General features: G+C 40.2%; 1 protein-coding gene across 1 annotated transcript in view; it reads left to right on the forward strand.

Annotated features, from left to right (window-relative positions):
• Positions 1-3,237: 3,237 nt before the first annotated feature.
• dmd (dystrophin) overlaps positions 3,238-26,182 on the forward strand; it is a 289,183-nt gene continuing 266,238 nt past the window's right edge. The window contains exon 1 of the mRNA XM_087179530.1: positions 3,238-3,499. Within this exon, the coding sequence (XP_087035656.1) occupies positions 3,418-3,499 (82 nt within the window). The 5' untranslated portion in view covers positions 3,238-3,417. The remainder of the gene's footprint in view (positions 3,500-26,182) is intronic.

Consider the following 26,182-nt stretch of genomic DNA (forward strand, 5'->3'; position numbering starts at 1 on the left):
TGCTGACGTGGCTAATTCTTGAGTAAAAGCTCATTTTCTAGCACAGCTGATGCTGTAAATTGGAAACTCTGGCTCCAGCAGTTCAATGATTTCTCTGCCAAAAACCTCAAGGAGAGTCAGGGGTTGATGAAGGAGCAGCGCATCTTGTCAACCCGGATTAGTCCTCATCATCACAGTAAGTACACTTAACGTCTGCCACACTCAACATCTGTGCTGCTTATCTTTGAACACAATCAGGAAGCGCCTGGATGGTCTGACAGTCACACAGAAAACTACACTGAAGTCCTACCTCTCATTTAATTTTTTAGAATCAGCTCCAGCTTCTTGTTCGCTCAGCCCCGGGGGAGAAGACTTCACAAAACATCTTTCCAAGATTCACTGGCCTAGTTTACAGTAGAGCTTCATACTCTATTCACTAACCTGTGGTTACACTGCCCCCTGCTGTACAAGTTGTGCCATGACAAACCAGTGAGTGTTAAATCCACAATACTAATAAGTCTCTGCATTACAATACAAACATGAGCTACAAGAGTAATGATAGTAAAATAAATACAGTAGTAGTAGTAGTAAATAAAGTAGTAAAAATGAATAAATGAATAAAAAAAATATGATAATAATATAAATGATAATATAAAAGGCAAATTGAAAATAACAACTACAGTACAGTTAGAATATATATATAGGAATAATATGTATACCATATTATTCCTTTTTAAAGAGTTTGTTATTAAGTTTCACAGTCTTATAACTTTTTTGTATTAACAAGGCCAAGAGTCTTAATATATTCTCTGAATTCCATTAAAAATCAAATAAAACTGGGAGTGATATTTGTTACATTATGTGTATGAAATTTACCATAAAGGGTCAGCAAATTAACAATGAATTCAATGTAATAATTATTATGTTCATAATATGTAATGATACCTTTATATTTAATATTGAAATTATTTTTACTTTTACTGATTGTATAATTAGTCAAACAAGTTGAAAAGGTAATTGAGTGTGTACATTGGCAGAAATGTATCGAGGATTCTGGTTCAATATTACAAAAATTGAATTTATTTTCTGTCTGAAAATTTGGAGAAATATAAATTTATTGGATATATATTGTGTAAAAAATGTACTTATTTAATTTTTATTGGTATATGTACTCCATGGCACTGTGACATCACCGTTGGGAGTGGTTAAGGGTGATGCTGGTGTCAACAAAACAGAAGGGTTACTATGAACTCAACAGTTTATTTCATGTCAATAAGTGGAGCAGCTGAACGACTTACTGTAAGTGCACACACACAAACACACACACACACACACACACACACACACACACACTAAGTCTCCGTGTGCAGACAGCAACCCCTGCTCCGTCTAGGAATGCCAGTCGAGTTTCTGTTTCTGGAGCCCCCCTGAGTCCGGGGCAGTGCCTGGATCCATCACATCACTATATCTAATTATAGAGCAACTGTCTCATGAATGCGCGCGAGCCGTGCGTAATGGAGCTGTTACAGTAAACCAAGTCCTGCCTGTGAATAGCCGGAAAATCCAAAGTGGGGATATCAGTTTATCAACAGATGTGATATTAATAGACCAGAGGCCTGTACTACGAAGCAAGTTCAACATACCCAGGATAACTTTTAGTTATCAGGATGAACTGAACCTAAGATTGACCGTCCTGATAACCAGTACTGTGACGCGGGTTATTACCTGGCTCACTTAACCCTGGGTTTACCTGTCCAGGTACGAGCGCGTTCATGTGAAAGAGGCGGAGTTGTTATTTACAAGCAACATAGTCAGAACCTTGAATAAATGATGAGAAGAAACTGTAAAACTTGCAGGTGAATTCAGTTATAGTGACGTCATAAAGTGATATTCAACAAAGTGAAATGTAAACAACACGATAACATGACTGGAATAAAAAAATATTATTTCTATATTCAAATATAATTTCTATTAAAGTCAGATTAAGGATATATTGTAAATAAGTGGATGAATTATCGTGAAGTTTCTTATTAAGTATTTTCTCTTTTGTCTGATGATGAACAAACTGTTATGAACATGTGATGCAAAAAACAGTTAAGTTAATGTCAGACTGTTTCTGCTGCAGAGAGGAGAGAGGGAAAAGAGGATATAAGTAGTTGATGTCTGATGAGTCAGTCCTACTGAAATGTTCATCATGGAAATATTTAACCCTGTGTGATCATTGTTGGTTGAAGAAGAGAGTACTGTCAGGAATCCTGTGGGATTAAAGAATCTGTGTTCAGTTCAAATGAAGTCCTAATATTTAATATTCTCCTCTGTTTGTTAGAAGCTCTGTTTTAAAACCAGCGTGGACACATGCTGGTCTCAGCAAAACGATAACACTGATAATATATCTACTGCTCATTAATATTGATCACTTAATTGTACATCTTTTTGTCCCTGTCAGGATGCTGTAGGAATGATGACTCAGTTTTTCCTGGTATCTGATTGGTCAGTAGTTTAACTGTTAGCCTGCGCCGTAGCAGGTTAGGAGTTCAGCTTCCGTTACCATGGTGATTTACCTCAGTAACAAGTGGACTACCGTTTTAGGACTGAAAACCCAGAGTTAAACCTGAAGTTACCTCAATAACCTCAAATCCTGCTTCGTAGTGCAGGACTCAGGTTAGTTCTGTATAAGTTACCATGGTGATTTACCCCAGTAACAAGTGGACCACCGTCGTAGAACTGAAAACCCAAAGTTAAACCTGAAGTTACCTCAGCCAGACAGCTAACTAGCTACAATTAAGGAGTTCTGTCACATCAGAGATAACAGGCCTCACGTGAGGCTTTGAAGACACAAATTTGTATCAAAAAATATTCCGAGCACTTTTTAGTTTTATCAAGTTGTGATATCAGTGGTCTCAGTTGAGTTTATTTTGAGTTCTCTCGTCTTTCTCTGTGACCCAAATCCCTGAGCATCAAAGCAAGCAGTGACCTACTAAACTCACTGACGTTATCACACTGAGGTTCTGGGAGAAACCGTGACGTATCCGGAGGTTAAAGTTGACTCACCTTGATGTTTTGCTGCTACATCATCGTCCCCGGAAATAAGTGTCAGGTGTTACGCATGGCGTCTGCCAAACGGAATGGGAGCCCGGCGCGGGGCCACCTCCTAGCACCCTACTATTTCGAGGTGGGAATGCTCCGACACCCACCCCCCCCTGCACACCTGCTCCTCTCCGTCTGCCCCTGTGTGACAGACCGGCCGGTCCTCCTACTCCAACCTTCCTCCCTGTCTCCACCGGAGCTCGGTTCTTGTGTCCACACGGTGCGCTCAACCTTAACCGTCTGTTCTGGATTTGTACTTTGGGTCTCCTCTCTCCTCCTGGTGGATTTAACCTCTTCCTCTAGTTTCCCGCCTGATTGTTAACTTTTTTTACACCCGGTGCCCTGATATCGATGGCGGAGAGTGTACGTCCCGAGGACTACTGCGACGAGCCGGTGGAGGACGAGTTTGGAGAGATCATCAAGTGTCGATCAGGTAGGACATGAAAGCACTGTGTGTGTGTGTGTGTGTGTGTGTGTGTGTGTGTGTGTGTGTTTGTGGAGAGGCCAAGAGTGTGTGTGTTGCTGCCTATCGATCTGACCATGCTTATGTATGTATAAAAAACCTGTCATGCACAAACTCCCTGCAGAGGAGGCTCAATACTGACAGCACCTCAGAAACAATGGCAAACTTTCTCAGTAGAATGATGACTGTCCCTGCAGCAGGACATCGATGCAAGACGCAGTTATGGGATAAATCTTCTTTACATGAGGACAGCCTCTCCTGTAGGCTCCATCCTCACTGTTGATTGGTGCAGATGTGATGGAAGAACTGGTTAAAGTGAGCGTTGCACACTTGCCTGTAGGTGACAGATGTAATTATGATGAGGTGTGATTACAGATACAAGTTATATTTTCAGTGCTTATAATTAAAGTTGATGGGTATATACAGTACATCTGATCTGACCAAGAACTCTGCTGTGTCTGTGTTAGATTGTTTTCTTGTTTTTAAATATACATTTCCGATGAATTTGGGGGATTTTAAAGGTCCTAAGTGCAGGTTGTCAAGTTCATTGTGATTACTCTGGATAATCAAATGTGACTGTGTCTGTAGACACTTTGCATCCTCTATATCATGATGCTGTCAGTGCTTGTGCTTCTGAACACTAAGCCTACATTTCCCATGAGCCCTCTTTCTTCCAGCTGCAAATATGATATGCAGTTGATGCCTGTGATCTTGTCAAGAATTTCTTCTCCAAGTTGATTAATTGAGAGAACACACTGAAGCATCATTTTAATTAGATATACACACGATGCCAATTATGATGAATGAGGACAAAAAGCTGAATTTGTTTACATTTTATATTTCTGTCGAGTAACTACAAAATAAAAGTGATAATCCACATGAGGTGTGTTCTTAAAGAGGCAGTTCAGTTATTTAGCATTACATTTCAATAAAGTGGGTGGATGCAAAGAACTGAAGTAGGAAAGGCAGAGATATCCTGACTTTTAGTCCTGAAGACATCACTATGACATCGTTAGGGTTACTTTCTCGTACTTGAAGCTCCTCAGTGACAGCGGTCATTATACAACTGTTTACACAGGTGGAGTAAGATGACCTTCCTGTGTAAAACTGATGGAGTGCCCCTTTAAGGATTTGAACACTCCCACTTCACTTTCATTGAGTACATGTGTGTATATGTACTTGTTACTCATATTTTAATTTCTTGAACGTTGATTTAATAGCCTGTTTTTGAAATTTGAAATAACACAGCTGTAGACAACTTAATCCTACACACCTTATTTTTATGAGCTTTTTGATCCAAATAGGCTCCTGAAGGTCATGGTTCAAAATTACGAATTTAATCAGCTTAAATTACTGGTATGATATGACTGAAAGTTCGTATGATTACTTTGTAAAACATGAACAGTACATGAACACCACAGATTCTGTATTTTATTATCTAATTTGACTGTCAGTCATGAAAAAATAGATCTTAAAATAAGTGCTGCCCCTCCAAATTAAAGCCTGTACCCATTTTTACTGGCTGGACTTTCCAGTGTGACACGTTGTCATATTGCTGACATTTTGCCAACGGCTAACGTTTAACACTATTTACGGGAAATCGGTTCTTCGTTGCCGCTCTAAAACAGTATTTACCAGCGGCTGCACAGCATAATTTCCTGTGTAAGCTGCTGTTTTAGAGCAGAGAAGAAGAATTGATTTCTGGGATAACTATCAGATCAGTATGAGATCAGATCTTAAGGCAGTATCTGAGGCATTCCTGATAGTATCGGTATCTAGACTGTATACTCGTGGTTGTACAGCCAAGTTTAATTAAGGCCTGTCATCAAGTTACAGTCAGAATTAACATTAACTAGTGTCAGCTGATATTACATCATACATCATGTGATAATTAGCATCAGATTTATTATTATTATTTTGATCGTTATTCATTTAGTGAATCTGTGTATTGTGTGTATTTCCACATTATGACCTAATTTTCACTGTCTATCCAGTAGAATGGTGCAGTGTAGAGCTCAGCTGTGTTAAAGGAGAGGAGCTGCAACACAGGCAGGCTGAGGTGATCAAAACACAACAGACTACAGGAACGAAAGGACTGGATTTTAATTAAGGTTATTTTAGTTGATAATGATCCATTTAAAAAAGGCCCAGATTGGCCCTGATATGATCTTTAGGGTCGATAAGGACATCTCTAATACATATATGTGTAAATACAGTATATATATACAATATGTACAGTACAGCTACATAGAATATTATGTTTATTTGTAGAGCGCAAAGTCACAAATTGCGAAGAAACTGATAGGCAAATAGAATGATAAAATAAGGTAAAACAATGAGTTTTAACACTGCAGCTTCTGTTTGTAGTGCAATTTTTATTCAAGTGTAAAAGTGACTATAAAACATTCTCATGCTTGTAAATATATACATAGCTTAGCAAAAGCACCTGCATTTTATTGTTGTAGCTTGTTTGATTGTTGAGTTGGAGCTAGTTTTATAGACGGATTCACTCCAGGTTCTAGGATCTAGGATTCGGGCCCATCCAAAGGGTCAGAAGATAAATCTCAGGGTCGTGAGATGATTAATGGGAGAGGAAAGAAGAAAAAAAGTTTCATTGTATTCATGATTAGAACCTTTTTTTCTTAAGAGAGAACAAGCCAAACACTGTTTTAATCTTTAACAATGCTATGTAAAAATGTTTTGTACATAAAATATTAATCTGCAAAATAACTGCAAAAGTAAAAAGTATAATATACCACAAAACAGGACATAGAGGAAACATTTGAATAAATGCTGCCACTGCCAGCGATGTGATGATCTTGTTCACTGAGGCTATTTATATCCGCTGAAATTCCACATAGAGCGTTTACTCCCCTTTAATCCTTGAACCATCCTGCACCTTTGGTCCAACGCTCTGAAGAGAGCTGGTTTAGCTTCATTTCAAAATCAACACCACAGTCGTTTGTAAAACTAAATCAGGACTACATTGTTTCCAGGCTAACCTGCCACCCAGCCCCACCCAGGGCTAAAACTGTCCCGGGTGAAAGTGTTGTTGGTGTGATGTGTGATCATGACACTGAATCCCTCGCAGCGTGTTGGGATGAGTTAGAGGCCACGGAGATTTCATTTCCTGTTATAGCTCTTGTAAATACTGGATGACCTATAATGGTCCACTGAGCAGTGAGACACCGAGACAAACAGACTGACTGAGACAGACAGATGGATGACAAGGTTGATACAGACATAGTCTGGGACAGGTGATCTCCCCCCTCTGATTCCTCTGGAGGTGAATTTCTTTTCACCCACCTGTCTGTCTGTGTAAATCACTTTTTTCCTTGAGTGACCTGCCTCCTTAAATAAATATCAATGAATAAATAAAGCCCCCCCCCCCCCCCCCCCCTCTCTCTCTGTCACACATACACTCTCTCATCTCCCCCCGGTACAGCTGGTGGGTCATCTCATGCTGGAAATAGCGGTCAGCTGGCCTGATGGACGGCTGCTGTGTGGTGTCAGATAGCCTAGTTTAAGAGGTTGCCATGCCTCCACCTTCTCTCTATCTTTCCCTTTCTATCTCTCACTCCTTTTTTCCCTCTTCCATTGCTTTCAATTTTTCCACTCTCACTCTGTCTTTAAGTCTATTTACATCTCCCTTTCGAAACATCCTGCTTTACTTTACTGCCTCACAACAGCTTCTTTTTCTTTTCGTTACTCTTCCTCTTTTTAAGTGCCCTCATCCCTCTCTCCCTGTCATTTTTTACCACCCAGGTTGTTTTCCGCTGCATGACTGAACGGTTTGTCAGAAGCTAAATCTAGCTGTCTGTCTCTGCGCTGTAGGCCCCACTGCAGATATTTAACATACCAAATACTGTGTGATATAATGTGTCTGTGTTTCCAAATTTAAACCACATTAATGAGACACTGGGGAACTTTTGTTGTGTGTTAAGGCTTCTATAAATTCTGAATAATTTGATCATAATTTCCTGGGAAGTTTTCTAGAGAGAGGTATTTAACTTGTCACTAATTATTATAAGTAAAGTATTTACAGTTCATACACTAATAGTAATCTATCTAATCTGTAATCTAGAGTCAGTCTAGCAATTCAGTTGATAATGCAAAAAATTTGCAATTTAGGGCTGAAAATAATGATTATTTTCATTATCCATTAATCTGTTAATTATTTTTAAAAATGTTGGTGCATAGGATATATATATATATATATATATATATATATATCCTATATCAAATCAATATTTGGTGCCCATAAACTAGCTATTTGTAAATTTTGCTATCACTACATAGCTAACGTTAGCATTAGAAGCTGTTTACTTACCTGGGGCAGCTGTGGCACAGGAGATAGAGCAGGTCGTTTATTAATCCTCCACATGTCGAAGTGTGCTTGGGCAAGAAACTGAACTCCAACTTGCCCCTGATGTATCATGGGTGTGTGAGTGTGAATGGGTGAATGTGGCTTGTTGTGTAAAGCACTTTGATTGATTGATAAGACTAGAAAAGTTCTCGATACAGCTCATCAGGGCAGCCTGGGCGCTACAGTGACTCTGTATCGGAAAGGGACCAGACAGTCCATCTGCACCGGAGCTAGCTGGTTAGCATGCTAACTTCACATAACATTGATGCTGAAGACAGCTCTTGGTGAGTAAAGGAATGAAGGTTGATGCTGAACTCGCAACGTTTCTTCAAGACTGGTCAGTAAACAGCTGTTCATGCTAAAGTTAGTTATGTAGCGATAGCAAAATTTACAAACAGCTCCTTTAAAATGGCAACAATCTCCTTAGTGCATTTGTGCACAGTTTTTTTTAAGGTACATGGCAGCTGGGCTGTTCCAAGTATTTTGGAAAACCTAGTTTTGTGTAGTCTCTTATACAATAGCTATGTTGATCACTGTTGATCTCTGTAGGACCTTGGTCCTGGAGGAACATTGCCTGGTCTCACTGTCTACTGTATTAGCTGTATATGGTTTAGTCTGCAGTGCCAGCTGTGAAACATGGAGGTGGGAGTGTGCTGATATTGCGTAGCATGCCACTGTTTCTATTTTTAAGATTCATGAAATAGCATTAAAGTTTGAAAAAAGGCTCATTTTAATATCTATTAATGCTACAGGTGTTGTATTTACTTAAATCTGGACTTTGCCTGGAGGTGCTTAAACCTTTGCAGGCACCTACGGCGCGATAGATGGAGACAGTTTTTCCTTGGCTTCTGCATTTTTCAGTATGATTGTCAATTTGGTCTAATGTGCTGCCTGCAGCAACACAAAAGTGTGCAGTCGATGACGTGTTGCCCATTTGATTTATCCCTGCTTTAGGTGTGTGTGTGTGTGTGTGAATATGAGTGTGAGTTTGTTCTTTTGTAAGTTGGTTTTAAAATTGTAGAATTCATCAACATTGACAACCTTTCATCGGGTGTGTACAGGCGTCTGAATGTGTATGTCTTTCTGCATGTGCCTTGTTATCACACCCTCAGGTCCATAACTACCTCGCTATTACCCATCATTCTTTGCCTTGGCACAGACCTCTGGATGCTAATCCTGATTGGAGCAGACAGGCAGGTAGATTCAGGCGTTACTGTGGACAACTGCACCCCGAGGACCCCTGTGCAGTGGTTACACCCAGAAAACAGGGTTCTTCAGAGGCTCTGATAGAAAGTTTATATAGAAATGAAATATCTTCTCTTTCATTAATTTCCCAACTCTCTTCACTTCTCTTTTCATTTCTCTTTATCTCTTTTATTACTTTACTTCATGTCTTTCTCTTCACTTAGACTTTGCATCAGTTTACATCTCTTCTTTTCACCTCTTCTCTTGACTTCAGTTTTCATTTTTTGACTCTGCTCTTTTTGTCTCTTGTTTGACTTCTCTTTTCAATTCCCCTCTTTTAACTTTACTTCTCATAACTGACCCTTTTTGTTTTTCATTCTTTCATTTCTATCGCTCTTTCTCTCCGACACATTCACCCTTGATCTTATTTTGCAGTTTATCCCCCAAGTCATGCACAGCATTTAACTTTTTATTTAATCTTCAGATGTCGATTCCTTGTTTATTTAGTTAATTTGATCAGAAACCGTATATACAGTGGCATCTGACGATAGATAGATAGATAGATAGATAGATAGATAGATAGATAGATAGATAGATAGATAGAACAAAGGATCTCCTGAACCTCTCTGTTCTGCAGCGCAGTGATATGAGACGTTTGCTGCAGCTGTAGCTGCTTCTCTGTCCTGCCAGAATGTTGTGGAGAGGATGGTTGGTATTGTCCAAGATGACCTCCGTCTTATATTGCATGCGTTTCTCAACAACAGTAAAGTATTCATATGCCTTCGCTTTTTGCACACTTTATTGTGTTGTAGATGTAATGGTAAAGATATGATAGATTTTTTTCCCATCAGTCTACACTTGTTAATCCATCATGACAAATGAAAACATGTGTTTAGAATATTTTTGCAAATGTATAAAACTGAAAAATCTCTCATTTATAAAAGTATTCTGTGTAGATGCCTCTTTGTCAGCCATTACAGCTTTGTGTCTTCGTAGTAAGTCTACAGGCTTTGCACACCTGGATTTGGGCAGTTTATCTCATTCTTCCTGGCAGAGCCTCTCCTCCCTCAGATTGGATGGGAAGTTTCTGTGAATTGACACCTTCAGGTGTCTCCCCAGACGCTCTATTCGGTTAAAGTCTGAACTTTGGCTAGGACACTGAAGGACAGTCAGAGATTTGTTGTCTACGTATGCTTTGGTCATCGTCCTGCTGAAAGGTGAACTGTCACCCTCAGTCTCGGGTTGTGTGGTTAGATTCATCCCTCCCTCAGCTCTGACCATTGTCCTTGTCCCTGCCAGTGAGAAGCACCATAGCATGATAGTGTTTGGAGTTCTGCCCTTAGGATTCAGTTTTTTGCCTCATCCGACCAGAGAATCTTTTTCCTCATGCTCTCAGTCCTTCAAATGCTGTTTGATAAACTCCAGCAGGCTGTCACAGTGTCACTCGACTGTAAAGGCCTGACTGATAGAGAACTGCTGAAATGGTTGTCCTTTCTATCTATCTATCTATCTATCTATCTATCTATCTATCTATCTATCTATCTATCTATCTATCTATCCTTCAGCAGGTTCTCCATATTTGCAGAGGACTTCTGAAGCTCTGTAAAGCTGGAGGTTAGTGATATACAGAGCGAATAAAATTATAAATGATTAAATTCATCAGGTATAAAAACCTAAGCAATATAAACCAGTTTGAATTGGCACCACAGTTGTTTTCTGATGGAAATCATTTTGAGACACTTGGAGGTGCACGTAAGGATCAATAATATAATAAAATAAGAGAGGTGAGCTACAACGCAAACAGTTGTCTATTTTTGTCAAATAAGTTTCTACCGTCGGCCTCTTGAAGACATCGCGGCCAGCTGGTGTCCTCTCAGTCCCCGAGGAGCTGCTGCTGCTCCTGACAGACAGCTGGTGGTGGCGACACTGGTGGCCAAATGGAGGCTGGTGTCAGCATTGATTGAACAGATGGATGCCTCAGTGGTGCTTAGGTGCGTCGCACTTTTGATGTGGATTCCCAGGAAGAATCTGGAGCCGTGCCCGAGATCACTGACCGACGTTTCCAACACACCGAGTTCATCTCTCGCTATGGGTGAAAAGAAGCGACACAGTGTCAAGCTGCTGAGGCAAAATCACAGCTCCCAAAATGACAGCTCATGGTGTATATTTAATCCTGTGGTGGAGTTTGGCATTTCAGGTTTGGAGAGCCATCTGAAACTGGACCGTACAGAGTTTGGTTGCGGTTGAGGACATGTAATGTATGAGTACATAAATATAAAGCAGGTTTAGTTTAAAAACAAGAACAGACTCATCACTCCTCCTCAAAATGACAGGCTTGGAAAATCACAATTTACTGTGAGGCCTTAAAACTACAAGTTCAAACTACAAGTCCAAACTTTAAATCAGTGGCTCCACATGATCGAGTAATGACATTTACGGACAGAAGATGGCAGCAAAGGCAACGTCTGGCTTTGTAGCTGTTCTCAGAGAGACTGTGTGAGATGCTGGCAATGAAGATGAATGTGTGGGAACAGATCCGCCTGTTCTTGGGAGATTTGAGTCTGGCTCTGTATGAGAGGGAGAGACAGGTTGGGTTGATAGAGAGAGAGAGAGAGAGAGAGAGAGAGTGAGAGAGAGGGTAGATAAGGGAAAACAAACACAAAACAAGAAAGATGGTGAAGGAGAAAAGCAGCTGTTGTTTTCTTGTGGGAGGTAAAGGATAAGTGGTGAAGATGACTGAGAAGTGATGGATGTGAACACGTGCTGTCGGGGTGGAATGAAGGGTTCAGTGTATGATCTGACCCACATGGATTTTCTGGGTCGCTACAGACCAGAGGAGAAGGAGGAGGCTATGTGTGGATGTTGTAATGAGTCTGGCAGATCCCACAGGAGCCTCCTCTCCGCTCAATCAGACCCACACACACACAAAAATCTTTTTTGAGTTAGGAGGAGTCATGTCAGGAGAAGTGGGTCTTTTTAGAATTAGGTTGTACCCCATTCTCATGGAAGTGGGCCAATGGCTCGCAGCAGGGCTTGCACCGATCAATCAGGCTGGAGGAAGAGTCGCACTGTGTTGAAGTCAACCGCACTAAACATTTCTCTGTGCGTGGATTTATTGATGCGTCAAGCCTCCATTAGCATCACCGCTCTCACACAGTTGGTGCTGTGTCCTTTGACTTGTCAAAATAAAGTCGGGTAGTGGGCGGGAGTGGGGAAATTTCAATGTCGATCCTGAAATCTGAAAGCAAAGGTTTCTGCTCTCATTGGGCTCAGAATCAGGATCCTCACTGGGTGTGGATTAGTCGGGATTTTCAACTCATCAAGGAGGGGATCAATAGTTTCAGTAACTTTTAAACAGGCAAAGTGACAGAAATGACACTAAAACACAACAAAGAAAGATGAAAGGTGCTCTTTGTGTGTATAAATCATCAAAAATCATCAAAAAACCACACTGATTATTTGTGGAATAGGACAATATATATATATATATATATATATATATATATATATACGTATATATATATATATATATATGATGACAGAAAAACATCAGTCGTTTCATGTTATTTTTATGTCACGTCGCAAGTCACACTGACACGGCTAAGATGAAGGCAGGAAATTTGCAACACAAACAAACATGGAGGACAGTGAACGTGACAAAGAACAGCAGAAGGACTTGTATATTAAAGAGGGGCTAGTTCTACTGTATTATATGTGTGGTTTTGATATTTCTAACCTTATTCACATTTTAGGCGTGTAATTATTTTGTTTGCAACTGTAGTTTAAAAGTGTTCTCAATTTACCCTCAGATTTTATATTTTGATATTTTATATTTTGTTATATGTTTATTTGAAAATTAGTTTCAAGTAGAAGGAGAAAAATAATCAAATACTTTTATTTGTTCTATTTCTTCATTGCATGATAGAAAATGTGCTACATCCTTATATATATCATTTTCTGGATATGAAATGACCGATGTTGCACATACCTGCTTGCGAGTTAGATCTGAGTTAGATCAATAGGTAGATTTGTCCTCAAGTCATCCTCCCTCTCCCCCTCCCCTCACCCTTAGAGACAGAAAAAGACTTGCAAGGCAGCACCATCAAACACAGAAGATGGAGAAATAAGATCAGCTCCACTTTGATCCTGTGTGCTGCATCAGTATCACACATTATATATGTGTGTGTGTGTGTGTGTGTGTGTGTGTCTCTGCTCTTGTTTGTCTATCTCTGTGAAGACCAGTTTGAGTTTTAGACCTTGGAATGACATTTTGGTTGATTCTTGCTTTGAGACAAATCTTGAAAAGGCGGCGCCCTGGTAGCCTCAGAGTTAAGGTGCTGACAGTGAGTCTAGTTCGAGTGTATCTATGCGTATATGTATGTCCATGTATGCAATCTCCCTAATAGCTACGAAACTAAAGTTTGTAGCAGAAAAAAGTATCGTTAAAGGAGCTATTTGTAAGTTTTGTTATTGCTACATAGCCAACGTTAGCATGAACAGCGGTTCACTTACCAGTCTTGACAAGAACTTCAGCCATTGTTGTATTCACAGTACAACAGATCCTCAGATACTGATCCTCAGGATTGACTCGGGACATCACTACAAAAGATAGTTGCTGTTTCTCAAATCAGATATGTCACTCTGTATACCCACTGGCGTAGTGTGTGAATTTCAACAGGGTAGTTTTGTCCCAGATCAAACACTGCTGTGTTGCACACATCGGAAATGAGGCTTTCCGGTGATGCTTTGCTCACCTGACTTGCCTTTAGTCCATAAATGCTGCTGATGTGTCGTCCTTCCTCGGTCGCCGCTTAGACAAGTTTGAAAATACGTTAGCGGTCCCTCCTCTTCTGCTACTTAGCCAAGATGGCGACGGTGGGTGAGAACTGTCCAACCTTTTAACCATTTTGAGTGAACCAATCACGCACTTGTCAATGTGAACACACCTATGTACTCAAAATAGTCAAGTGTGAGTGTGTAAGTATGTGTGACGTTACCAACAATGGGTAAAGGTTATGTAATGAAAAATAAAAGCTACAAAAAACGAGAGGCAGAAAAATTTTAACAAGCGATTTTTGGGGCACAAGTTACACAAGCAGAACTAAATGTGCTGTGTGAGCTGATATGCATGAGAGACCTGTTTGTTTATTCACCACAGGAAGCCTTAGAAGTGGTAAAAAATACCTTGTTCCTCAGAGCAGTCACTTTAGACTGTGTACTCTACCTGCTAAGTTACATAAATGATATGAAATGGAAAGATGCAGAAAAGAGGGAAGTTTAATTTAAAAGACTGATACCGCCTCATATCTGCTTCTTCCTTTTCCATCCTTCAGCATTTGACTCAAAACCTGCAGCAATCTCTTTTAAGCATGTAAAACACTTTGGCATCTCAGAAAATTTTAAGAATATTATACAAGGTCTTTAATACTCTCACATCCACTTGAGCCCTCTCCCATTTTTATGATGTGCTTCTTTTCTTAAGCTTTTAACATCTAACTTTATGGTTTTTTTTTATATCTGCCATGTTGCAGAGCTGCCATGAAGGTTCAAATCTATTCTCTCTTTTTTTTGGGTCTCCAAAAGAACCAACTGTAGTACTTTGCATTCTTCTTTACACAGGTGACATTTTAATGAATGAAACTCACCCACAAATGGAACAGAACATGATTATGGCATCAGTCAAATGTGGCAAACATTACCTCCTCTTGGACAGGTGTCATTGTTGCTGGTAGCAACAAACAGGCACATAGAGGAAGCCTGGATGGTGCAGTGAGGATACTTTGCTAGAATGAAAGAAGGCTCTCAGGCAGATGTCACATGTGTGGATGAACAGACTGGCGAGTAGCTTAGCACACAGGCAAATGAGCAAGAACAGGAAACGGGCAACAAGAACCGGTAACTGGCACAAAGGATAAAACACTAGGCAACAAAAGCTGGTAACAGATGCACGAGGAAACACTAGGGAACCAAGACAGATGGGCGAGAGAGCTAGGTGATTACAAGTGAAAATAGGAAAGTAAGAGGAACAGGGAAAAAGAACAGGGACAGCTGGGCTGTGGTAGAAAGGTAAAAATAAAAGTCTCCTTTTCTAATCACTTTTCATTGACCTTGATGGAAGACATCCTGAGGTCATTGAAATATTTGAGGGAGAATTCATAAGGACTTAGGAAATGACAGTGAGACTCCAACTGCACTTACACTAGTCTTTTTTTTTTAAACCAACTTTATTTATAACACATGGAAGATAAGTACCGTGACAAACTAAATGCTGTAGGTCTACAAAATAGAATTACACTCCTAAGAAAGGATGATTTCTATTTATACATAGAGAATATTAAACCATCACTTAGAAAGTACCAACAAAGTATTGTTGAAAATAAAAATGGAAACAAAACAAATAGGATTGAAACATTGAAGTAATATAAATGTATGAAAGGAATACCCTTACCTGTGACCATGAGCTTTGAGTAGTGACACAAAGAATACAAGCAGCTGAAATGAGTTTCTCTGCCGGGTGTCTGGGCTCAGACTTAAAAGTAGGGTGAGGAGCGCTGACATCTGGAGGGAGCTCGGATCAGAGCAGCTGCTCCTTCATGTCGAAAACAGCCAGTTGAGGTGGTCTGACCATCTGATTAGGGTCCCTCCTGGGGCACCTTTAGTTGGAGGTCTTCCAGGCATGTCCAGTTTGTAGGAGGACTCAGTGTTGACCAGAACACACTGGAGAAATGATATATTTAATCTGGTCTGGGAACACCTCAAGATCCCCCAGGAGGAGCAGGAAAACACATTCAGCAGACATGGTCCTTTAGATGCTAAATGCTCCATTTTGTTCATTAGCTGTTTGCAAATTTTCTACCTGCCTTTGTTTCTGCAAAGGTTGTGCAGTCCATTTATCACAAAAGATTAGCCTGTTGTGAGTGGAGAGGACACTGATGAGAGCGGTGAGACTAAACCACAACAACAAAGTTGCATCCTGTAAAACCAAAACAATGCTAAAAGATACCAAAGCACTTTAGAGCTGAGAGGATCTGCAGAGTTTGGTGACATTTCTCTGTGGTTGCTTGACCATAATTGACACCTTCCATGTTACACTAGTAATGTGATTAATTTTTAAAGGTTCACATAGTGTAAAGGTAGATTTCTATATTAATACTGTCAAAGTATCAAAGTATCAAAGTATCAAAGCCTCAGTCCACAGAGAAACGCACGGAGCCTGTATTCAGAAACTGAGCCTTAAAACCAGGCGTCAGGACTTCCTGAACTTTGTGATGTCACAACAAGGCAGTCAATGCTCTCAGCCATGCACCAAGCCCCGCCCACGTGGGGCCAACATCCAACCTTGCAGGACTTGGTTTCTCTCAGTGCTTGACCTGAAATCTGCTGCATTTTTATTGGATCGCTCAGAAAACAGTCAGCGAGCCAATCAGAAGAGAGGCTGAGAGCCTCCTCTCTTCTGATTGGCTCGCTGACGTGTTACTAGAGCTCCAGAGAGAAGCCTGAGAGAGGAGATGTAAAACTACACTGAGATGGTTTTTGGTTCTTAAAACCATAAATATATCCAGAAGAAGAAAATATGGAGCTTTAACAAAAGAATATTGATTAGAGCAGCTTTAATTTGAAGTTCAGTGGCTTGAGGCAACCTACTCGGAAGCAGCTGCACCTATTCAAGCATGATTATTGACTATAAAGATGAAGGTAGACACAGTTACTGCAACGGGCTACACCTCTGTGTGTATGTGATTTCTCAGGTAAATACTCAGTACTTTTGAGAGGAGTGCACATGTGCATGCATGTCTAAGTGGATGTGTATGTGCTTTAGTTTGCGCTCAGTGAGCACACTTCTTTCTGAATGTTCTTGCAGCTCAGCAGGTTATAAATCTACAGTTGGCCTAATTCATTTTCAGCTGAGCACTTTTTAATCTGGCCTTTGTTCTCTCACGCTCTCCTCCCTTCTCCCAGCATCTCTCCTTTTCTGCTCTGTATTCTCTCTATTTTGTTGTTTTCATTCTCTTATTTGAACACACTGTTGTCTAGTCTCTGACACACACACTCACACACATACACTCTCTTCTATTCTTCACGCCTTTCTCTTTCTATCTTTCTATCTCTTTCTCTCTGCTTTTTATATAACGCTATTGTCAGCAAAGTTCTTTTCATTTTGCTCCCTGAAAGATGAAAGATTGAATGGGAGAGATGATTTAGAAAATACAGATGAGTGAGAAGAAGTGGAGGGGGGGGGGCTAAAAGAAGAATTCATTGAAATGGAGACAGATGGCCAGAGGGCAGATGGGGGCCACTTTGGTTGAAAGGTTGGATGGATGATAAGAAAGAGGGAGAGATGGAGGGAAAAAACCAGAGGTTTGAGAGGGCAAGTGGCAGGGGGGTTTCAGATGGATAGACTTAGGGATGGATTGGAGAAGCTTGAAAGAACACGCACAAGTTTTTCCTGAAGCTTTTTGGATAGAGGAATCAGGGGGGAGTGGAGGGAGGGGCGGGGGTCAGAAGTGTAGTGCTTGAGAGGCAAGAGGCCTTGAGGAAGATGGTATCAGATGGAGGAATAAAGAGGGGGGAAAAAAAAGAAGATGGTTTTTGACGGTTTAGAAGATGGTGTGCCCGATGAGCTGGCAGGGGGGAAAGGCACGGTGGAGCCTGTGAATTCTGAAGGTTGTGGTTCTTACATTTGAGAACCAGTGAGGGTCTGTGGGATGGTTTGTGGGTCTCTGAGCTAGTTAGCAGGCAGGCTGACTCTCCAGATGTGAACCGCTGTGAGAAGCCTCCCACTGGCCAAGTACTCTTTCTGTCCTCCCTCTCTCTGCTCCTCCGGTGTCATCACTTCCAAACTTGCTAGAGCTGGAGCTAACATGCTACATACTAATGATGAAAAACTTTGGAAGGACATTGAGAATTGTGCAGTGAAATATAATGTTGCCTGACTCATTAAAATAGTGCCTCTTGAAAATTCACACTCTAAAAGTTAGCAGTTCATGAGGACAATGAAAAGAGGAGTTTTTAATGAGCATCAAAAAGTGATTTTTTTAGCTTAGCGTAAACACAACTTTCTTTTCATGAGAAATATATATATATCAAATATATTTTTTTCCTTGTTAATGTCACAGTAGCTTATATATTAAGATTTTCACTGTTTGGAAACACAGGCGTGTGCTAGAAACCAGCAAAATCACGGTGGTCTTGCTAGCTAACATCGCACATATTCCAGTAGAAACGGCAGCTAGTAGCAATGCTAATACTAACCAAGACTACACAAAGGTAGCTCTAGCAGATAGTGACAATGGAGCAACACAGGTTAAAAGCAGAGAGGCATTCCCTCATGCAAGTGACATTTGCATTTTTGAAAAACATAATGATGATAGCTTATGTGAAATTTCTGCAGTTTGAAGGAGCCACCCTCACAAAAAGTTAAAAATCCTGTTATTAAAAATGACTACAATCACTAGATGTTGCCTAGCAACAAAATGTAAATATGTTTCATATTAACCTGCTGCACAGGTGGGCTCATCTTTTATAGGACAGTCTCATGTGGCTCATCTCCACTATAAAACACCGTTAAAAGCATTTGTTATGATGGTGAAATGATTTGATGATGTTTTATATTCACAGGAAAATCAAGTCATCGAGATCACAAATGACTTATTAGATCATCAGCAAATAAAAGAGCAGAAATGATGACAATTGCTTTTCCAGGCTTGCACAGCTGACTTGAACTGTCAAGAGCTTAATTAGCCTTGTGAAAAAAGAAGTTAATTAACAGGACCTTTTAAACCAGCACTTGAGTATTTGGATTGGTGTAAGAAAATTCAATCAACCCAACCTACAGTAGACACTGATTGTAAGACCTCATGGAGACTTTTGACAAGGCAGAAGTCTTATCACCAAGGGGAACTGAAAAAATAGGCTTTAATGTCTGAGATCAATCCTTTGTGAGTCAGATAACCATGGTGAGGAAACACATCAGAGTGAGCAAGTTTGTTCTATTTAGTGCCTTTGACATTTTAACGTTTAATGTTTTACTGAACAGTAGATGTGAGGACTATGAGGAGCAGTTTATCTTTAAAGCTTGCTGAAATGTAGCCGCTGTGTGTGGTCTCTAAATAAACATGTAGTCTTTCAGTGTATTGGGCTGAAAACTAAATCTCTTTCGACTTCTTTTTAATGCTGTTTGTTGCTGGTTTGGCTCTTGCCATAATCAACTTAGCATGGGCTTAATGTTGCTGAGTTTCATTAAAAGGCTGCAGGGCGTCTTGATAGATCAGTGCTGCAACTGCGCCTCCAGTTTCAACACCCACTGAAAGCTCCATCCCGTCCCTGGATCTTTTTTCCTGCCATTCTTGCATTTTTATTTACAGTCTCTGCATTTAGCCGACGCAACCAGAGCAACTGACTGAACGTTTCAGTTGAATAAGTTTCACCTCCTATCATCAGCATTACAGAATCCGAGGATCATAGCCATGATAACTATGATAGCTATGATTTTTCCTTCCTTAAAAAGATGAATTTCAGCCTGAAAGCCTGTTCACAGCGGAGTTATAAATGACAAAGTTTTGTCGCAGTTTCAATTCATACCAATGGAATTGCTGTGATTATTGGATTCGCTTGCACAGCTCGACTTTTTTGAACTCTGACCTTTGACGGGATGGAGAGCTACAGTTTCTAAACTGTCATGTGTTCACTTTTTTTTTTTCTTCGAGTCAATTCAATTTTATTTATGTAGCGCAAAATCATAACATACATTATCTCAAGGCAATTTACAGAGTGAGGTCAAGACCTGACAATATTATAGAGAGAAAACAGTTCCCACCATGAGCAGCACTTGGCGACCGCGGAGGAAAAACTCGAAGAAGCCTCAGACACAACCAGACTCAATATAATGATGATAATAATAATAATAATAATAATTAATGGTGATGTTAGAGTGGCAGATCCTGCAGCTCTGGAGTCAGATAATGAGGACAGAGAGGAAAAGCACAAACTACCGGAGGGAGAGGAGACAAAGTTAATGACATGCAGTAGAGTGAGTGAGAAGAAGAGAGAAGAAGAGCTCAGGGCATCATGCGAGCTCCCCCAGCAGTCTAGGTCTGTAGAAGCATAACTCAGGGATGGTTCACCTGAGCCAACTCTGACTTTAAGCTTTATGAAAGAGGACATTTTAAAGCCTGATCTTTAATGGAGAGAGGGAGTCTGCCTCCTGAACCCAGACTGGGAGCTGGTTCCACAGGAGAGGAGCCTGAGAGCTGAGGACTTAGAAACTCTAGGAGCCACAGTAGACCTGCATATAGAGAGCGATGTGTTTTTGTAGTTCCTGTCAGTATTTGCACTGGAGGATTTATCAGTTATTAGGACATCCTGATAATGAAAACTTAAGAATTAAGACTAGTTGTCGGCATCCTTTTGAGACAGGATGTTTGTAATTTTCACAATATTGCACAGATGGAAGAAGTCTCTCCTGGAGACTTGTTTTGGCGGAGGACATGTCCTGGTCAAAAACAACTCTGTTCCTGAGAGTAGAGCTGGAGGCTGAGGTAGAGCAGCAAAGCAGCAGGATGCTCCCTCCACCTTATGTCACCATTGTGACACCATACATAGCACTGCATGTTCTTCCCAACACAGTTCAACCTTATTTCATCTGTCCATGAAACATTTTCCATACATGTGAGTTGTATGTGAATGTAGAATTTTGTTTATCTACTTTAAAATACATAAGTTATCATCTGTAACTAGTAGCTTAATATTTTGGGCAGACAGTGAAGTATATTGTTGTATTTCCAAAACATGTCAGTGTGGAAAAACCCTCGAACCTCCTGGCGCTACTGCTCAAGAAAAGAAATCTAGAAAAACCCCAAAATATCAAGGGATCCCTTTTTAAGAATAATGAAGACAAAAACACATGAAAGGGCTGACATGCAGATGAAAGAGTGAGGGATGAGAGATACGGGGAGAAGGTGGGAGGGCTAGGGAGGAGAGGGACAGGGCTGTGATTGCAGTTAATTGCTGTTCACATCCAGGGTGGGTCTAATCACTCGGAGGCTGTGTGTGTGCGTGTGTGTGTGTGTGTGTGTGTGTGTGTGTGTGTGTGTGTGTGTGTGTGTGTGTGGGGAGACTATGCTAATTTTTCCCCAGCCTCTGGTATAGCCCTGAGCTCAGTGGAGCAGCGGCTTGGTCATGCTTTAGCCTTAGTTTATAATTAGCAAATAGATTATATTTCAGACCCTCCACAGCACCCCCCCACACCCTGGAATCAGACAGGGACCCTTTTTCAATTTACATAAGGAGAGAGGAGAGACAGGGAGCGGACAATAGATAACACCATATAAAAAACTTCTCTTCCTCTCCTTAAATTTATGTGCCTGTGTGATATCTTTTTACCCTCTTCAACCTCTTCCTCCTCTCCGTCCTGTTGCACAGGGAGAATAATTATGAGAAGAAAATGGATTTTTTTTTTTTAGCAGGGCTGCAACAAACAATTATTTTCATTATCAAATAATCTGACAATTACATTCTTGATTAATTATTTATTCAGAAAATAGTGAAAATGTTCACTGTAGTGGTCTTCAGATGTCTTACTTTGTCCAGAACTGAACAAGAAGCAGGTTTAGAGTGTTTTACTAATCACAATCAAATGACTAATTGTTGCAGCTCTAGTTTTTAGTAGAGCCTAATAAGAACATCAGCAGGTTGATATTATCAGGTAGTGTCAAGGTGACATATTGGTATCAATGTGTATGTGCTAAAGGTTCATGCAGAGCCATAAATGTTTAACTGGCATCAGTTTTGTGTATAGTTGACTATAAATTGTCGTGCTGAAGTTTCATATCATTTTGTTGGAAAGACTGTCAGATCTCAGGTGATGATGTTTTCATCTCTTCAGTGGAAGCTTGAGTGATGTTTAAATCATGTGCATCATGATTTATTCACTGTTTACATTGCAGTTTGTTTTTATTGATACATCAACCTTTCTGCGTCAGACGAGGGTAAAAACTAACTGGTGTATAAACAAATAATGACTGACGATATAATGTTTATAATATATACCGTATATATACATATTAGATATTATTTTTATCAATTATTCTTTTTATTTCATTCATTAATGAGTTACTTACAATTATATTTAATTATATTTTTAATTGAATATTTACATAAATCACCCAAAAGTCAACTGAGTAAACTTTGATGCTGATGAAGCTGATGACGATGAAGGCCACTAGTTGTACAGAAGCAAGAAAAAGTAAGTGAATTTATGTTAGTTATTAATAATTAATAATAATGAATAATGGGGTGAAAATAGTCACATGGCAGAACACCCATTTTCACCTTTTAAAAAATGTGCCAGGTGGTTTTCTAAGTGTCTTATTAAAAGCTGTAACTTTTGAAAGTCAGGTAAGATATAAAACATGTCAAAGTCCACATCACAAGGAGGTGGTGGTGGATGAATGGGTGAAGCATCATGCATCGTGCCACCGCCGTGCTTCACGGTGGGGATGGTGTGTTTGTGGTGATGTGCAGTGTTTGGTGTCCTCCAAACATAGTTTAGTCTGATGGCCCAAAAGCTCGATTTTGGTCTCATCGGACCAAAGAACCTTCCTTCCGTTGACCTTGGAGTCTCCCACGTGCCTTTGGGTGAACTCTAGTGGAGATTTAATATGAGCTTTCTTCAACAGTGAATTTCTCTTTGCCACTCTCCCATAAAGTTTTGACTGGTGAAGAACCCGGGCAACAGTTGTTGTATGCAGAGTCTCTCCCATCTCAGCTGCTGAAGCTTTTAACTCCTTCAGCGCAGTCATAGGTGTCTTGGTGGCCTCCCTCACTAGTCTCCTTCTTGCACGGTCACTCGGTTTGTGAGGACGGCCTGCTCTAGGCAGATTTACACATGTGCCATGTTCCTTCTGTTTCTTAATGATGGATTTACCTGAACTCCAGGGGATGTTCAGTGACATTTTTGTATCCATCCCCTGACTTATACTTTTCATTAACATTTTCTACAGAGTTGCTTAGAGTGTTCTTTTGTCTTTGTGGTGTAATTGTAGCCAGGAATACTGATTAACCAACATTCACTGCACTCAGGTGATCTCCGTTTCACTAATTGTGAGACTACTAGCACCAGAATACTTTTTATAGGCACTGTAGTTGTTAGTTGAAGTTTGATTAGGTCTAGCCCAAAAAAACTACTTGGTTATGTTCAGGAAGGGATCAGGGTTTGGGTTAAAACAGACCTTGTCACAATGTTAACCACGTGTTAGAAAACCTTTCTCCCAGAACTTCTCCTATGTGCCATATTGAAGTGGTCCTGGAGAGCCTAGAGCCTGGGTGTAACAGACACCATGGTGCAAATAACATGATTATTAATTCATTCTTTACACTCCAGTTACAGATGCCTCATAGACAAAGTTGTAACTGTTGTCAAATATGTTGTTATAAATGTTTAAAACTGTTTATTAAAATATTTGCTTAAAACTACATTATTGCTGCTAATAAATTATGAATGAGGGGATATGTGATTTTATTTACATCTACTCATTCAGCTGACGCTTTTATCCAATGACTTACAAGTGAGGCACATCACTAAAGCTTCAGTGCAGTAGGAAACCTTGAAGTATCAAGATAGTATTGGCTCTAGTTTTTTCAACAGCTGATCACACTTTCCTTTACCTGTTGCAAACCTTAAACTGGTTATTTAATGGACCTTTAAGCCACCTGTGCACATAGACCATAAATTAAACCAATGAAAAACACTGGAGGGAGGAGATTTACTGTAGTATTATATTGTCACTGAAATGTGGCGAGGGTTGTTGCCATGAGACTTATTTCCAAAAACAACCTGAGCCCCTGGTCTCTTTTGGATCCTGACTTACAGTCAAGGGAATGCAGCATGAGAGAGACTGAACTTTGAGGCTTTGTGAAAACAGAGCAGAGTCTCCCTCACTCTGAGACATCCACCATCTGTTGTATTCTATCAATTGATTTTAATAACGTTGGATGAAACTTAAGAGGAGGCCTTGGATTTGAAGCTGAATAACAGCCTTGCTCATTTTTATGAAGCTTTTTATAGAGGCAGCGCTCCACATCATCACCATTTAAAGCGCAGTTGTCAAAATCACCTAATGAAGCAGTTTGCTGCAAATGTTTTTCTATCAGTGATCATTTACACTTCTCTGCAGTATAGTTGGAGCTAATTAAAGACTGTCCATTTCATATGGGGTGGTTGTCTGACTGTCTTAGATTCAATTTGACGAAGTACAGATCAATCAGAATTTTGTCTTAATGAGCCAGTCTCATAGTTGCAAGGCCTGATGGTCTATTGGTTGACTTGTTTACATGCCTTCAAGCTAAAATTAAATCCATTAAGCAGCTTCGCACTTGATGCCACAGTTGCTAAAGTACCATGAGTGATGATGTATGTTGTTGTAGGACACAAAAACGTTCAACTAAACTCTCAGAACAACAATGGAAATTAGGTGTTTTGAATAATTTTTTAATGGAAACTGTTGTCCCCAGCAGTGAGCAGTGTGTGGAGGGCAGATGCCACGCCAGCTTGGAATTGTGGGATTCATTCCCAGGATCAGTTTTGCTTGTATCTGCAAGAAGCACAGAAATGTGTCTTGGTGACATTGCTGCCAAAACTGAACCACAAGTTACAGTGACTAAAAAAATAGAACATACAGAACAAACTTTGGTCACTTAAAGGAGCAGTTTGACATTTTGGGAAATGTAAGCTGTTAGCTTAGCTTAGCATGAAAACTGTAAGCAGAAGGAGTTAGGCTGGCTCTGTTGAAAGTCTTATTTTTTGTATATGGATTTAAAGGGGCTATTTGGTGCAGGTGGTGGTGATTGTTACTTGACATCTGGTGCTTTTGCAGCTAAATGCTCTGTAACGTTCTTCAGCTTGATGCTCACTTTGTCAGTTGCTGCACCAGAAATCTGCTCTAAATCCAACGTCTCTGCTTCACTCTTAATGTGATGAGGTTTTGTTTTTCCATGATCTAGCATTTGATACCAGGTTCTTATACTTGACTCTGTATTGATGCTGTGCACACATTATGGCCAGGCCCAGCAGCCTATAGTTCTACACATTACTGAAATGTATCCTTTAGTAGATTTACCAATAGTCAAACTTCAAGCTAAGAAAATTCTTCATTTTCATGGACATAATTCACTGTATAGTCTGTATCCAGGTGCATGCTAATTAAACTAATTAAATCAGAGAGGAAAATTGCTGGTGGACTGTTTCATCTAATTTCCAATTATCACATTGATACAGAGGAGTAAATTGCTATTTTCTTAATGGTTCCTCAGACATACAATACTGTGGAAGTTAATACAGTGCAGTTTGACTTGAGGCTGTCACATGAATCTCAGACAGGTTAATTGCTTACTCACCTGGGGAAGCTTGGTCGGCTTTTGAGTGAATATGCTCTTAATAGGTAAACAAAATCCACAATTGAATTACCTGTTGGATCATTCCACTCGGGGGAGGGTTATAAAAGTCTTTGATAAGTAAACAAATGGATTGATTGGATTAGCTCCCAGGTTGTTGAATAGATTCAAACAGGCGTGGAGTGGGAACATTTGAGAGCTGACAGTGATCTGAACTCCCCAGGCTTGTTAGTCTAATCAAACATCAGCTGAGTAGATTACTGAAGCCTTACACTGCATCTACAGTAATCTCTCCCTTTATTCCTCTTCACATGAACTCACACATGCAGAGACACACTAGCTTAAAAAGACATAATGCTCAAGTTGACTGTTTATCATGCTGCCAGGAACAAAGAGGTGGAAATACCAACATACAAGTGTGCAGCTGTATTGAATGTGTGTTTCTGCACACACTTGAATGTGTGTGTCTCACTGTGATTTTGTGTGTCTTTGTGTTCACGGTGTCATTTGAGCAGTGCTCATTAAGATAATGACTCCACCCGTGGGATCACTCTCTGAGGGAAACATGCATACATTTATTGCCACTGGCAGTGCAACAAAACAGATGCCATAGCAACTGTAGCCGGGATACAGTACAGTAGGCGATGAGGTACTGGTAACCTGGGCGCTTCCCCAAGAACTCCCAGTGAGCCTGAAGGCAGCTGGAGCTGACA

This window comes from Seriola lalandi, unplaced genomic scaffold (genome assembly GCF_002814215.2).
Source record: "Seriola lalandi dorsalis isolate HSWRI2012SDOR001 ecotype SW California unplaced genomic scaffold, Sedor1 jcf7180002054850, whole genome shotgun sequence".
Lineage (NCBI taxonomy): Eukaryota > Metazoa > Chordata > Actinopteri > Carangiformes > Carangidae > Seriola > Seriola lalandi.